Source organism: Sesamum indicum, linkage group LG3, assembly GCF_026168435.1.
Source record: "Sesamum indicum cultivar Baizhima isolate 11 linkage group LG3, ASM2616843v1, whole genome shotgun sequence".
In the NCBI taxonomy this organism is placed as follows: Eukaryota; Viridiplantae; Streptophyta; class Magnoliopsida; order Lamiales; family Pedaliaceae; genus Sesamum; species Sesamum indicum.
In genome coordinates, this window is record NC_142659.1 from 15,960,882 (window position 1) to 15,976,298 (window position 15,417).

Below are 15,417 nucleotides of genomic sequence, written 5' to 3' on the forward strand. Positions count from 1 at the left end.
TATATATATCCAGTTGAATGTATCCACCATTTAGCAACTTTAGTTCACACTGTAGAGAAACATACAAAAAGGCACGGCAGAGAAGATGCTGATGAGTTCTATTCATGCCTGTTAAGTTTCTTGTAGCTTCCAGCATAAACTCATCACTTCCATCATGAAGAAACAAACAGAAAAACAAGAATTAAAAAGAAACCCACAAAGGATTGAAAAGCTCCACTTGTTATAGACAACTGTGTAAGAAATGGGAAGTAGTGAAACTAACAAGACAAAGACTGTAGCAGGAGAAGCAGGCTACGTACTGGAAGATGTTCCTCACCTCTCTGATTATATTCCTCACCTCCCCGTAAGCATGCAATCACACACACACACACACATGTTTTTCTGTGTTGTATACATATACAGATATATATATATATATATGAAGATGGGATCAGTTATCAGTAATTTCTTATGCACGATGGAATATTTGATGTTTTAAGGCAACATGGTTTGATTCAGTGTTAGAAAGGATATCAGCTTTTATATTAACCTGTTTGTAATATGTGCAGGCGTATCTCAATCCACTGCAAGATAATCCTTCCTACTCAGTTGTCAAGTAAGAATGGCAGCTCGACCCTCAATTGTCTTCTTCAGTATTTTCTGTGTGTGTGTTTTCTCTGTGATGTATTCTGTTCACTCATTGTGTGCCAGGCAATACTTTGTTAACAAGGATGACAGTGTTACACACAAGGTACAAATAAGTCTCTTTCTTGTTACCTCAGGCTAAGGATATCATTGCAGTATAATTCTTTGAATTTCTTGGTAGATTCATAAGCATGAGGGCTGCAGTTGTGACAGTTTTAGTTGTGGTCTAGCATGTCATGTTTTGAAATATCTCAATTAGATGAGATGGTGCTCTACTTTGCTTTCTTAATCATTGTTTGGTAGTTTAGCTAATATTGTTTTTTGTTTGATCTGTATGTAGATTGTTGTTCACAAGGATAGTCCGAGAGGTACTCACTTTCGTCGTGCTGGACCTCGTCAAAAGGTTTCTCCTTTTTTTCTCATTACACTTTGAAACTTAGATTTGAATGAGGAAAATAGTGAAAGAAGCATCCCTTTTTTTATTCTTTCTATTTTATTGGAACCGAAAGGGGAATTAAAGGGAAACAATTATGTGAAAGGGATACTGAGAATCGTTTACTAGTTATAAGTTTGACATCATATCTTTTTCACAATACTACATACATCGTATTTTGTCAAGAATGAAGTCTGGGAGACATTAGTTTTTGTTGATGCACGTTCATGGAGGGTAAGATCAATGTATGATGAATATATTGGATCTTTTTGCAGGTGTACTTTGAGTCTGATGAAGTCCTTGCATGCATAGTAACTTGTGGGGGGCTATGCCCTGGTATAAACACAGTGATAAGGGAATTAGTATGTGGTCTGCATTACATGTATGGAGTGAGCAGCGTTCTTGGAATAGAGGTGAGAAATTGTTTGCACGTTATTCTTTAAATAATGCTCGACTCGTTCCCAAGATAGCTCATCTCCCTGGCTGCAATTCTAGATGATTGTTATATTTGTTGCGAGAACTCTTTCAAAAGTTTGGGTACTCTTTAAGCTCTCAGTTTTTGGACTTTCATGTTCAAGAGTCAGAGTATGGTTTGCTGTTAACAGATGGTTTCTTGTGCATACAGAGCGGATACAGAGGTTTCTACTCAAAGAATACCATTCCTTTAACACCAAAAGTTGTCGATGACATTCACAAACGTGGTGGTAGTATTATTGGGACATCACGAGGAGGCCATGATACATCAAAAGTAGTTGATAGCATCCAAGACCGAGGTATCAATCAGGTGGGATTTGCATTTGATGCTAAAACGCAGATTTTTTTGGAGGCTTGAGGTTTCTAATACTTGGCATTTCAGGTTTACATAATAGGAGGAGATGGCACTCAACAGGGAGCATTGTTGATTTTTGAGGTAATGTTGTGAGAATTAACTTAAGAGTAACTCAGACATGTAACAATTACAGCCCTGTAATTCTACACTATCTATTATGTATTATATGCATTTAAGTGCAGGAGATCAGAAGACGGGGTCTGAAAGTTTCTGTGGTCGGAATACCTAAGACCATTGACAACGACATCCCGGTAACCCCCCAAGCCCACGCGTTAAACTGTGATTCAATCATGTTTCATTGCAGCTCCGGTCTTTAGCAATAAAAATTCGTATTGAGGTCTTGGATGCTCGACTCTGTCTCAGGTTATAGACAAATCTTTTGGTTTTGATACTTCTGTTGAGGAAGCTCAACGAGCAATCAATGCAGCTCATGTTGAAGCAAATAGCATCGAAAATGGTGTTGGAGTTGTCAAATTGACGGGGCGTTACAGTGGTGAGCATCTCTTGGATTATTATAGCGTACACTAATGGAGTGAAATCTGATAGATATGCTTCTCTTTTGGATTAAACCTGTATCCCTTAATGTTTAAACTGCTGCTAAGAAATCTACACATAGGAAAGATAAAGTCTTCTTGTACAGGGATACAAGTTTAGTTTATCAATCATAGAGCAAGAATTACAGATATGATTGATACTGTATTCAACCATTTATGATGTTATCTATAAAATTTATGATCCTGTAATTAAGTATTAGAGTCCAATTCCCATAATTGATGCAGGATTCATAGCAATGTACGCTACTCTTGCCAGTCGAGACGTAGACTGCTGTTTGATTCCAGAATCTCCGTTTTATCTGGAAGGACCTGGAGGACTTTTTGAATACATAAGGAAACGGCTCAAGGAAAACGGGCACATGGTCATTGTAATTGCTGAAGGTGCAGGGCAAGAGCTTCTTGCTAAAAACATGCATGACATGGACCAGCTGGATCCGTCAGAAACCAAGTTGCTTCAAGACGTCGGCCTCTGGATAACTGAGAAAATTAAGGTAAATTCTGAAAGAAAACTTGTTGCAGATTCCATTGCAAAAAGGGTGACGAAAAGGACACCTTGTAATAGTGTTCTTGATGTTGCAGGATCATTTCACAAAAGAACGAAAAATGATCATAAACGTCAAGTACATTGGTGATTTTTATCTCTTTTCATCCCTACTTTTCTCACTTCCTCATTTCAGCACAAAACTATCAACAGTCAGTAGCAATGAACAGTTACTTGTATTTGCCAGATCCAACATATATGATACGAGCAATCCCAAGCAATGCTTCGGATAACGTCTACTGTACACTTTTAGCTCACAGTGCAATCCATGGCGCTATGGCAGGCTATACAGGCTTTGTTGTCGGCCCTGTAAACGGCAGGCATGCTTATATACCATTTCATGTAAGTGAACAACCAATCCTTTTATCGTGAATGTGGTATTCCATTTCTTTACTAACTTGTCCCAAGTAATGTTTTTTCTCGATTTTAACTGGAAGAGAATCAATGAGAGAAGGAACAAGGTGGTGATAACAGACAGGATGTGGGCAAGGCTCTTGTCTTCAACTAACCAGCCAAGTTTCTTGAATCCCAAAGATGTAATGGAAGCCAAGAAAGAGTGTGTTCCCACTACCCAACTGCTAACTGGGGATAATCCCTGAGGAGTAACCTTCAGGTAAAACGTCTGGGTGCTGTTCATAATCTGTTTTTTGTTTCTTTCTTTCTCAATGTAAGGGACGCTTTCTTGCTATGCAAAACATTGCAATTCTACTTATTTCAGGACAAATGAATTTTATCTTTCCCCTGCTGTTAGCTTGCAATTTGCTGGAGCAACAAAATATTGAAGTGCAGGCGCATAAAATTAACATGGATGTGTTTTCACTAGGAAAAATGTGGCATGCAGAATGCATCTCCAGAGACGCTAGTGAACCATTAACTGCTTGTACATGGCGACAGTAACACAAATAAACAATATTACAAGGAACCATTTCTCGTCCAGAACGGTTGATTGTAAATTTAGAGTCCATAAAAGAGGGGAATTGCCTTCAATGGTGCTGAACAAAACATTACTTTAACCAGGGAAAACTACAAGATACTATAGCGGACAATTTTACAGCTGTAATATGTACACCAAATTCTGCGCTGCTAGAGTGTAGGTGGTAAAGAGACGACCTCTGCAAAGATCTTTGTCAGCTTTATGTGAAGACAGTGTTAATCATCTCCTTTAAATTCTTACATCCCAAGATTTGCATACCCTGTGGCTGCAGGTCTGTGAAAGACTTCTCGGCCGACTTAGGGACAATACACTTCTTATATCCTAGCTTTGCCAGGGTGTTGACCCTTTTCTCCAGTTGAGGTACCTGTGGTTATTGGAAGCAAAATCAGGATAAAGATTATAGTTGTGTCAATGTGTTCAGATTTTGCCAATAAATATAAGAAAATTACACTTTCACATGCCTATGTTCACGCAGCAAATATGATTCAAAGCGTTATAGTTTACTCAAACTTAAGTCACTAGCTAATGGATCTGAAACCTAGAAATACAAATATAATGAGAAAATTAATACTTTGCGGGGAGGTGAAGATGCATTGGCATGTTCCGATCCTTCGCATAAACAATGCAATTCTCCAATAAATTAGGAGAAAGCAAATATCTTTATGAAAATTCTAGCAATAAGATACCAAAATCTTCTTGACATCTTGCAGAAGAAAGAAGGAAAATCATGAGGATTTAATTTGTGGCCATCACTAAGCTATACATGCATTTGAATTCCCATGGTGGTTTAGCAAATTCATAAACATTATATTGCAGCAGCATACCCGGCAAAATTCCAACAGTAATAATCCAAATCACAAATGGAATAATTAATTGAAAATATTTGTCTTTTTTACTGTTCCCTAAGCTAAATGTAAAATGTGGAAAGTCACGTACCAGGCGAAGTTCACCACCAAGACCAACTTCCGCAACAAATGCTATGCCATTGGGTATGGGGAATTCCAAGAAGCTGAACAGAGAGCAATAACATTTCGTTCACTAAAATAGGAAACAGAACTAAATAAAGTGCACGTCCATGAAACCTACCCTTAAACAATTTATATATTTTCTAAAGGGCTAACCATGGGTGTGGCAGTATTTCATACTCTTATTACAGTAAAGAAATAGCAATTATGACCAGTTAAAAAATGATGAAAGTCAATTGTTATCAGAGCCATGCCTGCTGCAAATTGCGGCTGCTATTGCTAGATCCCCAGCTGTCTCAGTCAAGGTAGCCCCACTAACGACATTAAGAAAGATGCCCTACAAAACGAGAACGGAAATTAGAACAGATGACAGAAGGTAATCTTCTGCTATCACAACATGGTTCAAGTGATCGCATATGATTCTGACAAGAATTAAATAAACTAAACCATTTTGAATCTGAGAAGAAAATCATCACCAGTATCTTCCTTGTAATCATTCAAAAGCTCACCAAAAATTAGAGATATAAGTTGGTATCATGCTAATCATTTTAGCTTCATTCAATAAAACATATATTTGACAATTATATGATCCACCAACACTAAACCACTGAAACAAGTAAATATTTATCTCTGCCTGTGGACTCTGGAGCGATAGTTAGATTCTGCAGGCTGTCACCTTGAACGAAAATTAGATCCGATAGAAAGGAAAATTGAAATGCAAAAACAGAACTCCTACATGAGGGCAGAAATACAAACAAACACATAAAGCTTGAACAGAGAAAGCATATAGGTCCTTACATTCTCTTGCAGCTTGAGACCAGCTTGCTTTATAATAACCTGCATAAAGTACATGTGAGATCATTGGCATACTGTTCTAAAGAAGTCCCCTTGTCAGTTATTAAAGAATTTAATGTAGAATGTGTAGCAAAAATAGAGCAATTAATCGCAATAAACTATGCATCACCCAAACGGTCTTACATTTAGTTTCTGAAATTAAAATCAGCATTCCAGAAACAGCTCAATCACAGAAAAAACTCAACATAAGCACCCAGTGAAGTAACAAATTTAGAAAAATCACTCACTGAAATAATCATGTCAGCTCTGCTACCTTGAACACCATTAACATGCCTCTGAACTGATGAGCCAGCTACACATAATGCCTACCGGGAAAAATTAACAATATCATAGAGTAAAGAGAGCCAATGGAAAGTTTCAAAATCATATTCCAAAATTCAGATATCGCCAGGATATATCACATAATAAAAGCCCTAAATACTTCAACTACCTGGACTTCAATAAGAAATGCTCGAGATCCATCCATAATTACAGCTACAGCCAACCCAGCTAGGTAGTCTGAATCAGAGTGCTGCTCACTTAAGAACATCTCGCTGGGATTTGGAACTCCTTGCAGTCCGGACACTGACATTTTGAAAACTCCTAGCTGACACAAAATTACCATTCCCTTGTCAACAGATAAGCTAAATTCATGGCTCTCTCCAATAGCAGCATCTTACCATTGGAATTCTATAATATGGACAAATATTGCAATATTTGTGTTCACACTTAAGAGAAATGCAACTCAAGTTAACAAGATGGATATTGAGAAATTAAAAGTCATAACTAGAACCGTTTTATACTTCATCTGTGGAGCCAAATCGATTCTTCACTGATCTAAGCAATCGATGTGATGAATATTTCTCACCCTGAAAACATCCATACTTATTGTAGTCAGTGTGATCAAGATAAAGTTCTGTATAGCACATAATAGAATACACTCAAGAATTGCATAGGAGAAGCATGGTGGATAGAAAGAAAAACAGACAAAGTGAATTACAATTTATAAATGTTAAATTTGGAAACAATAAAGAAAGTCCAGAAGTTACTTTTCCACTTCCAGTAGGTAATGGGATTTAATAAAATCGTGAGTGGGTTAGGAATGAGATTTGATCAAATCATGACTTCCTGACGAAGCTCTTTCAGTATGCCTGCATATTTTAAAGCTTAAATGGATAAGGCAGGAATATTATGGTGAAACATTAGCCAATAACATTTCACTGTATCACTTAAGATTATCATTCTAAATATGGTAAATCCAATGAAAAGGAATCAACCAATTATTTATCAGCAGGAAATTACATACTCTCTAGTCCATGAATAAAAAGCTCTTTCCTCTCCTTTTTAGTCAAAGGATGAACTAATGGGCCAAAAAGAAAATGACTTTTTGTTATTAATTATTCCATCACCACACCAGTTACCAAACCAAAAGGAGTAATCCAGTCAACTATATAAACATTCTTATTTGTTCCTTAGAATGTCAAATGCAAATAATACACTGATTGATCACTAAATTGTTGAATGTCAGATGACATGAATATGGAAAATATCTAATGTCTCAGATCTTGTACCTAATAGTACCGAGTAGTCTAATTCAATTTAATAAAAATAAAAATAAATTGATTTCTTGAAAGGAAGATTCAATTAGGCACCAACCTCCATATATAAAACAACATCCACAATGTGCTCCAAGACACGAGGTCCAGCTATGTCTCCAGTTTTAGTTACATGTCCAATCTACAGTGAGAAAAATAATGACATTATAATCAATGGAAGAGTCTTGACATAACGAACCACAAATTTTAACAACTGTAAAGTACAAACCATTTTTCAAAATTGTACGCACCAAAAGTACAGGAATGTTTGTCTTCTTAGCAAACCGTAGTAATGCAGAAGTGCATTCTTTCACCTGTCACATGTCAACTGAGTATTACAACATTATAATGTTTCACATGAATGGTAGTTGAGTACAGCTGAAGCTTTCTGCAAGAACGATAATCAAGATCCAAATCTTTTGAGCTCTTATACAAGACAAAAGTCTGAATACTAAAGGAGATAAACGCAATAGTATGCAAGATAACGCATAATCAAATGGAAAGAAACAAAGCCAACATGTACTAGTCAGATTATTTTACAATTTTTCCCATAGGACAACTTAAGAGTGGCATCATAAGGCCGCTATCACAATTAGTTCGTTTACAAATTTTATAGACTATACCAGAAGAAAAGACATGAGAAAATTCAAAACCTGCACGTCACCTCCAGCACTTCCAGTCACTCCCTCTAAATAGACTGTCTGAATAGAATCAATGACTACAACCCTCGGTGAAAGACGCTTGGCCTGTTCCAGAATATCCTGTCAAGAAAAGCAGCACCTTGATTATAAAACCTAAAATGAGAAATAATGAAATAAAATACAATATTTGAAACACCTTTTTGGTAACACACAACAACCACACATTTGAAATTCCATAGAAACTTTATCCTTTTAAGTTCTATTAATTACAATTTAACCACACACACAAAGCCTTAGACTTTCGTTCAATCATGGGAAAGGAGAATCCAAACCAGAGGCAAGAGTGGAACTTCTCCATCAAGTTGTTAGGAAAGCCCTACAATTATGATAGAACAGAACTGAGCATGAGAGAGTATTTCATCCCTCTTGTTTAGCTTAGACTAATAATCCAATTATTCCTTCTAACCAGACAAGTGAATTTTGCTATATATCAACTTATACTTCCATTCCTCTAATAGCTTTACCTTTCACGTCAATCAAACATAGTATAAGCAACTGGTGCCTTGTTCTGTAACCGTCCCTTAAGAATCTACAATACTATTTTGTTTGAATTTCGTATTAACATGGTTTGGTAACACATGAACCCTTCAATAGAAGTTCCTGCAGTACAACAACATGTAACACCTGATTTTGGCCCTCCGATCATCAGCTGCCCCCTCCATCTATACAAATTCCCTTCATAGTGGTTTGTGTTACTTAAGGATAAATATGCTGAAATGCCGAAGATCAAAAGCAACTTTATACCTAGTCTATGTTTTTGGTTATATTTATAGGTAAATTACATCAACTCCCCTGAGGTTTGATATAATTACAAATAAATCCCTGTTAGATAAAAAATTAAATTCACCCTCCTTGAGGTTGGTTCCATCTTACATTTAACTCCACCGGTAGGGTTCCAGTGAATTTATCACATGTTATTCCCAAAATACCCCTAATAAAAGGTTTGACTATGATTTGACCAAATTGTAATGTTTTAAAATATTAAGGGGGTTAAATGTTATGATTCACATACTTTGTACTTAAATGTAATATTTTGTTTTTTTTGCTAAACTAGCCATGTTTGTCCATTAAATATAGCGGGGATTATCTTATATATTAGGGTGAATTACATCCACACCCCTTGAAATTCACCATAATTACAAATTATAGTCAGACTTTTACCATCATAGTCAACTTTTTATCAGGGATATTTTGGGAATAATATGTGATAAATTCACTAGAACCCTATTGTTGGAGTTTAATGTAAGACGGAACAAACGTCAAGGAGGGTAAATCTAATTTTTGATCTGATAGGGATGTATTTATAATTATGTCAAATCTCAGGGGGGTGTTGATGTAATTTACCCTATATTTATTTATTCAAAAACTTCAAAAATTAAAAGTAATTATATATTAGAGGTCAGTCACTTTATCGTAGCAATAGTTCTCATGTCAATATATGATTGATACTATGTTAACATATGCTCAGCATCAATCGTGTCTTATTACAAGTGTGGCAGACTAAATTACAGAAAAGGGCAATTTTTTTTATATGATAATTAAAATGGCCTTCATTTAGAAGATTTACCTCAATGTTTGTACTTGAATACAGAAAAAGTTCTTCTGTCTTGATACAAAGACGGTCAGCTCTATTTCCAATTTGCTCTACACTCTGCCATCAGAAAGAGTTAGACCAAATGTGAAAGGAAAAACATCCAAAACTAATATTTACATCCAAAGTTTAGTCTGACGACGTAAGTCAGCAACAGAAAAATATACAGCACCAGGATAAAACAAGAATTAGAAACAGAACTTGAGAAGAATGTTTCCTCCGCATAAAGCAAGATGTTGGAGAGCATGTGCAACATGTACAAACAAGAAATATCCAATTTCCAAGTTATAAAGCATCATATGCACTGTGAGAAGACATACCTCTTCCCCCGAGACATATATAGCTCGAGCTGGAACATCTGCAGCATTCCCTTCTGCTATTAGTGCTGCAATCTTCCATTCCAAAAGTAGAATTATTGACACATATATACCAGAGAGTATCATTAAATATCAAAGAGAAATTTCCTGAATAGCACTGAACGATATTAATACCTGCAACAATAGTGTACTTTTACCAACACCTGGATCTCCACCGACTAATACTAGAGAACCTGTAAACAAATAACCATTACATATTCAATATGAAGAGAGGATGGAAAGACAAATTTAGGAAGAGAAGACCAAGTATAGGAAATCCAAAGAAAACAAAAGTAGCATGTGAAAGATCACTCTGAAATGAGGATGCATGATAGAAGTGATATACAAACAACTTGCAGCTGCAGTGCTAGATATTAGGATGTTCCACCTTTCCTTCAGGAATTCCTAAACTATGTCTAACTTCGCAACCTCTGTGTGATGCATTTTATTCCAACATGCATCTAATGATGATAAATTTACATTGAAAATTATTAAACAGTGGCCGATGCTTATAATTAGACTATTAGAGATTCTTTGGACTTAGTTTATAAGTATTCTGATGTTCATTACTTGTAACAAATATTTTCTAAATAGTATAACCATTAAATAAACTTAGATTATTGAGAAAAAAGTCATATACAAACACACACATGCATAATAGTTTTTCAAATAAAATGTTAAACAATACAAGTTAACTCAAATTTCATTTTTAATTTTATTGTTTCACTTATATTCTAATTGTAAAAGAGAATTAGAGATGTCATAGAAATAGAAAATTAAGGAAGTCATTCAAACTATTCTATAAGCTTTGTGTTTTGATTTTTACTTTTAGCTTGCCCCTGCTCGTTTATAGATGTCATAGAGTACTGAGTACCCCCAACATATCCAAAAGTAAATCATATAATCCTCCACCATCAGATAGCACCTCCATGTGCTGAACTCACTCTACTATCTTGAGAATAAAAACTCCACTGTGAGTAAGAAAAGCTTCCCAAGAACTCTTGTGTGGAGAGGCAAGAGAATACCTGGGACTAAACCGCCACCAAGAACTCTTTCCACTTCAGCTCCAAATACTCCAGGCCTATATGCAAATAGTATACATTAACTAGTAAATCCCTAGGCAACAAAATCAAAGCATGAATAAAACAATGAACATCCCGGATTATAAAATTATATATCCTACAACTATAATAATGGAGATTTTAGGTATCAGGTCCTGCAAAAGCTTAATTCCATGCCAAGTAAGCATATAGTAAGCGTGTGGCATTAACACACATAATAGCATATAGCACAAAAGAGTGCGCATTTTAAGGCAAAGGTAGTATCATAGGACATCCTACTTTACAAGAACTGACATTAAGAAATTAGGTAGAATCTCATTCTGTACTTACAAAGGTATTCGCCAATTCGATTCGTCAATCTGACCATACACATCAGTCAACTTGATAGGGGTTGGACCACCCGCCTCCTTCGGCAGCCAGGATCTCACCACATTTTCTGACACCTGAATCCCACTCACTTTCCTGTTGGCACTCTCGGTGGTAAACGGCTTCATTGTGCCGATTTCCCCGCAATGCTTACACGTGCCCCACCACTGCCCGTCCGAGTATCCACAACTCTCACAAACATGAACAATCCTACTCTTCCCCTTCTTCCTAATGCTGCTACTGACTCTACTGCTCCCTATAATATCTCCGTAGACTCTGGTACCAACTTCGACGTTCGGGGGATTTTCAGCTTTTTCAACAACAGGACCGGATTCTTCCCCGCCGTTATATTCTCGATTGGTGACGAGACGGCCAGTGGACGGGTCGTAAACAGTTTGAACTGTAGTATTTTGTCGAGAGGGGGAGTCGACAGGCCGCGGCGAATGCGGGAAAACCGACCAGCTGGACGCGGCCGATTCATCTGCCGTGGTAGAGGAGGGGAATCGGCGGTGGCGAGTGGAGTGAAATTTCTTAGGAAACTGCGGGTAATTACGAGATTTGCAGCAAGTGATGATAGGGTTGGGATATTGGGAGGAGAGAGTTCGGAGATTTTTGCAGAGGTGGAGCGACCGAAATGCACGCATGTCCTTAGTTTGCATGAGAAAGAGGGGGAGAACGGGATTGAAGTTGGGAATTAGGGTTTATGGAGAGTTTTTGATCCGCTAAATACCCGGGAAACTCCTAAAAAAGGGTGAACCCATTTCATCCGAAATATCAAAAACCAAAAGAAAATGAGCAAATTGATGACTACTGAAAATTTGCCACGTTCATGAATAATAAAACATGTTTTCTATATAACAAAAGTTATTATAGAAGGGTAATGGCATTAGTATCTCATTATGGATATTGAGTGATTGGAGATTTTGCATGTATTGCCAATAATTCATGACGAGACGGATCGCATTATTTGGCGACTTGAGACGGGACGACCTACAGTTGCATTTCTTTACAGGCTATTGGACCCACCGGGATCTAAGGTAAGTTGGTTTTTACTACTCTCGGGTTCCCTAAAAATTCCCAAGCATAATTTCATCATTTGGCTTGCGATTTTGGAGAAACTATCCACAGCTGATAAACCATGGCTATCATACCTAGGCACTTATATATTATGTGATGAGGGCGTAATGGATACACATACTCATCTATTCTTTCGATGCCGTTATGCTATAAGATGCCTGACAGCAATTCGACGGATTGTTCGATTTGAATGGCCTAATAGAGAGTAGCCACGGGACGTTGAGTGGGCTACGAGGAGATGGATAGGAAAACATATCATTAACTTGGCTTGTCGTGCACTCTTTGCTGCTTGCATTTATCACATTTGGAGGGAACAAAATTTGAGACGCTTTGAGCATACGGAGCGACCACCGAATATCATAGCCAACATTATTGTGGAAAATATTAGACAGAGGATTATCAGTGTTAATTTATCTCGTTATGTTAGTTCATGTGCATTATGTAGATTATGGCATATCCCTGGCCTGTCGAGGGAGAAACCACCAGTTGAGCACTGTTGTACTGTACGATCTTGTTTTATTAATGAAACTTATATTTACCCAAAAAAAACATAATATATATGGATAATTATATTACTCTTCCATGAAGTTTGGTAAAATTACACGTAGTTATTCTATGATTTGAAAAATTACATTTAATACCCCTAATGTTTGCTTTTATCTAACAAATAAGTCTTCCCGTTAGTCAAAACTCACCGAATTTGTTAATATTAATAAAAAAATTTATATTTACCCCAATTGATTTATTACTGACTTATAATAGGTCAAACAATTTTTTTATAATCAAATTACCCTCATACATCTTTACGCGTTAATGTATATGATGAGGTATATCTTCACTGTTATAAAGACAATTTAGTTCAGAAAAAATCATTTGCCCTATAATAGATCTTTTTTTAGTCAATCAATAGTAAATATCAGTGTTTCATGCACCAGGTCATTAATTTTTACCGACTTTGACCAATTCTCACTGGTTTTGGAAGTATGAATCGGGCCGGACACATGGTCGATTCCCGGTTATGAAAACAGTGTCCTTTTTTAACTTCATTTCGTATGTTTCATGTTCTATTTTTGTCCATATTATATGTTTCTTTCACATTGTATTTGAACCTATAAATTTAAATTACATTCTGTGAAATAATTATGAATTTTAAATTATATTGATATAGAGTTATTATGAAAATCATTTTCTTGAGTTTTTCTTCGTGAAATCCAAGTCACTCAATTCGAATATAACCTTAAGCTACATTTGAATTGACCGACTCAAAAATTGGGGATTTTATATTTTGAATTACAAGTTTTTTAGTGCAACAATGTCATATGTGCACTTGAGAAGCAATGAATTCCACCTGGAAACTGCATTAAATTGTACATACATACATGTGACGTTCACCTGCACTATCACGCACTTAATATGACATGTGACCTTTGTTTTCTGTGTTCTAATCTTGTTGTCTATGCTTAACCCACGTGGCCATTTATCCTTCTTTATGTTTTTGCCAAAAAAAAAATCTAATTTTTAGAACTTGTTTACATCTGATTCAATGCAAGATTGATGGATCATCAAAAAGGAAATTCAGAACTTACTAGAGCTGGAGACATTATGAGGGACTGGGAGGGAAAATTCATCACACCCTCCCACAAATTTTAGTCCTGATTTGATTAAATCGAATTTAAATCAATTATACAATAAATATAACATATTTATTGTATAATTATTATATAATTTAAGAAAATTGACCAATCACATAGCAAATACGATAAACTTGTTCTGTGATTAATTTGGTTCGATCAAATCTGATTCGAACAATAATTTTCCCAACCTTTGATGGACATGCCAGTAACAATAAAACACAACTTTCAGCACTTTGTAATGGATTACAAAGACTCAGAGATTAGGACATCTCAGATCTCATAATTGAAACCAACTCCACAATCCTATTAAATGTTTACAACAGGATATAGGGATGGCAATGGGTTTGAGTTGGATCCGGACCCATCTTAATTGAAACGAATTTTGAATTTTTAAATGGGTCTCAAAGTTGATTTGGGTCCAAAATTTTTTTACAGGGACAAATCTCGAGTTCTGCCCTAAATCTGCCGCAATGCCATTCCTAATTGGACACGAGACCGTTACAATTGGGAAAATACAAACGTCGATCCACTACTGTCAGACGATCTGGTGTAGCTCATTTTTGGTGATACTTATAGCTAGCTTGGGACACTGTATTTGTGTACATATAATAAATAATATTTCAAATTATAAAATATATTTGAACGAACAATCTCATTCTTTAAACTAATTTATTGTATTAATTTGCTGATAATTTGACACTACAAAGGTTCCTAACATAGCATTTGTTGTGCTATTTAATACTACTTAATATAAAAATTAGATAAACTATTTGGTATTACATTTAGATTTAGTCAACAACACCAAATCAACATTGAGATTTGGACTTAATAACAATTTATTACATCGTTGAACTTCAATAACAACTAAAATTATTACACGACTAATTTGATAATTGTCTCCCCAGCAATTACTTTAATGCATTATGAAGGCGTCATATGTTAGAATCATTTATTATAAAAAAATCAAGAGAAAACCACCAATACGATGATCTGGTAGTCAAGAGCTCAATTATTCACTTGAATATTGAGTCCAATTTCATCGAGAATATAAAATTTAATATTTTATGTGGGTGTATTATGTGATGTTTGGTGATCTATTTGTAATTTTATTTAAAAAAATATCTTACATCAATGATGAATTTATTCCGACCTAATTTGAAAAAATCAAGAAAAAAAATTAATTAAAGCTAATTGTTCCAAAAAGAAAAGTGAATGCTTAGATGTGACATAAGACAAATATTTGATGGGCATTGTCTTTGGGGATGGGCCAAACTTGAAGTTTTAAATTAAAGGTCTGCATGTTAAAGCCACCTAAACAGAAT

At 35.8% G+C, this 15,417-nt stretch overlaps 2 protein-coding genes across 6 annotated transcripts; one reads left to right on the forward strand and one right to left on the reverse strand.

The window, feature by feature from the left end:
* The first annotated feature begins 58 nt into the window (after positions 1–58).
* On the forward strand, positions 59–4,371 carry LOC105157834 (ATP-dependent 6-phosphofructokinase 3). Of its 4 annotated transcripts, none has more exons than XM_088878676.1 (14): positions 59–343; positions 549–595; positions 691–730; positions 965–1,027; positions 1,333–1,470; positions 1,683–1,841; positions 1,914–1,967; positions 2,069–2,137; positions 2,250–2,379; positions 2,666–2,931; positions 3,020–3,068; positions 3,169–3,323; positions 3,419–3,594; positions 3,733–4,371. In XM_088878676.1, the coding sequence occupies exons 1-13, from the start codon at positions 242–244 to the stop codon at positions 3,578–3,580; spliced, it is 1,434 nt and encodes a 477-aa protein (XP_088734802.1). In that variant the 5' UTR covers positions 59–241; the 3' UTR covers positions 3,581–3,594; positions 3,733–4,371. The 4 variants fall into 4 exon arrangements, with proteins under 4 accessions (XP_088734802.1, XP_088734800.1, XP_088734801.1 ...); XM_088878674.1 differs by having other exon boundaries at positions 3,805–4,371; XM_088878675.1 differs by lacking the exon at positions 3,733–4,371 and adding an exon at positions 3,700–3,726.
* Positions 3,845–12,131, reverse strand: LOC105157702 (DNA repair protein RadA-like protein). Of its 2 annotated transcripts, XM_011074147.3 has the most exons (15): positions 11,349–12,129; positions 10,983–11,038; positions 10,093–10,151; positions 9,922–9,993; positions 9,578–9,661; positions 7,963–8,070; positions 7,561–7,623; positions 7,371–7,451; positions 6,518–6,583; positions 6,166–6,321; positions 5,963–6,040; positions 5,679–5,717; positions 5,135–5,217; positions 4,852–4,924; positions 3,845–4,279 (listed from the first exon to the last, which is right to left on the reverse strand). In XM_011074147.3, exons 1-15 carry the CDS (start codon positions 12,041–12,043, stop codon positions 4,115–4,117), a joined length of 1,878 nt encoding a protein of 625 aa, XP_011072449.1. In that variant the 5' UTR covers positions 12,044–12,129; the 3' UTR covers positions 3,845–4,114. The 2 variants fall into 2 exon arrangements, with proteins under 2 accessions (XP_011072449.1, XP_011072451.1); XM_011074149.3 differs by lacking the exon at positions 6,518–6,583 and having other exon boundaries at positions 11,349–12,131.
* Between the last annotated feature and the right edge of the window lie 3,286 nt (positions 12,132–15,417).

Bases quoted from the DNA above. Each gene is read 5' to 3' on its own strand.
- LOC105157834 (XM_088878676.1), top strand. From the start codon at position 242: ATGGGAAGTAGTGAAACTAACAAGACAAAGACTGTAGCAGGAGAAGCA. The intron at 344-548 runs GTAAGCATGCAA...TAATATGTGCAG, and splicing joins ATTATATTCCTCACCTCCCC to GCGTATCTCAATCCACTGCA. The intron at 1,842-1,913 runs GTGGGATTTGCA...TTGGCATTTCAG, and splicing joins AAGACCGAGGTATCAATCAG to GTTTACATAATAGGAGGAGA.
- LOC105157702 (XM_011074147.3), bottom strand. From the start codon at position 12,043: ATGCAAACTAAGGACATGCGTGCATTTCGGTCGCTCCACCTCTGCAAA. The intron at 9,662-9,921 runs GTATGTCTTCTC...TTCTGATGGCAG, and splicing joins TATATGTCTCGGGGGAAGAG to AGTGTAGAGCAAATTGGAAA. The intron at 6,584-7,370 runs GTTGGTGCCTAA...GGATGTTTTCAG, and splicing joins ATGTTGTTTTATATATGGAG to GGTGAGAAATATTCATCACA.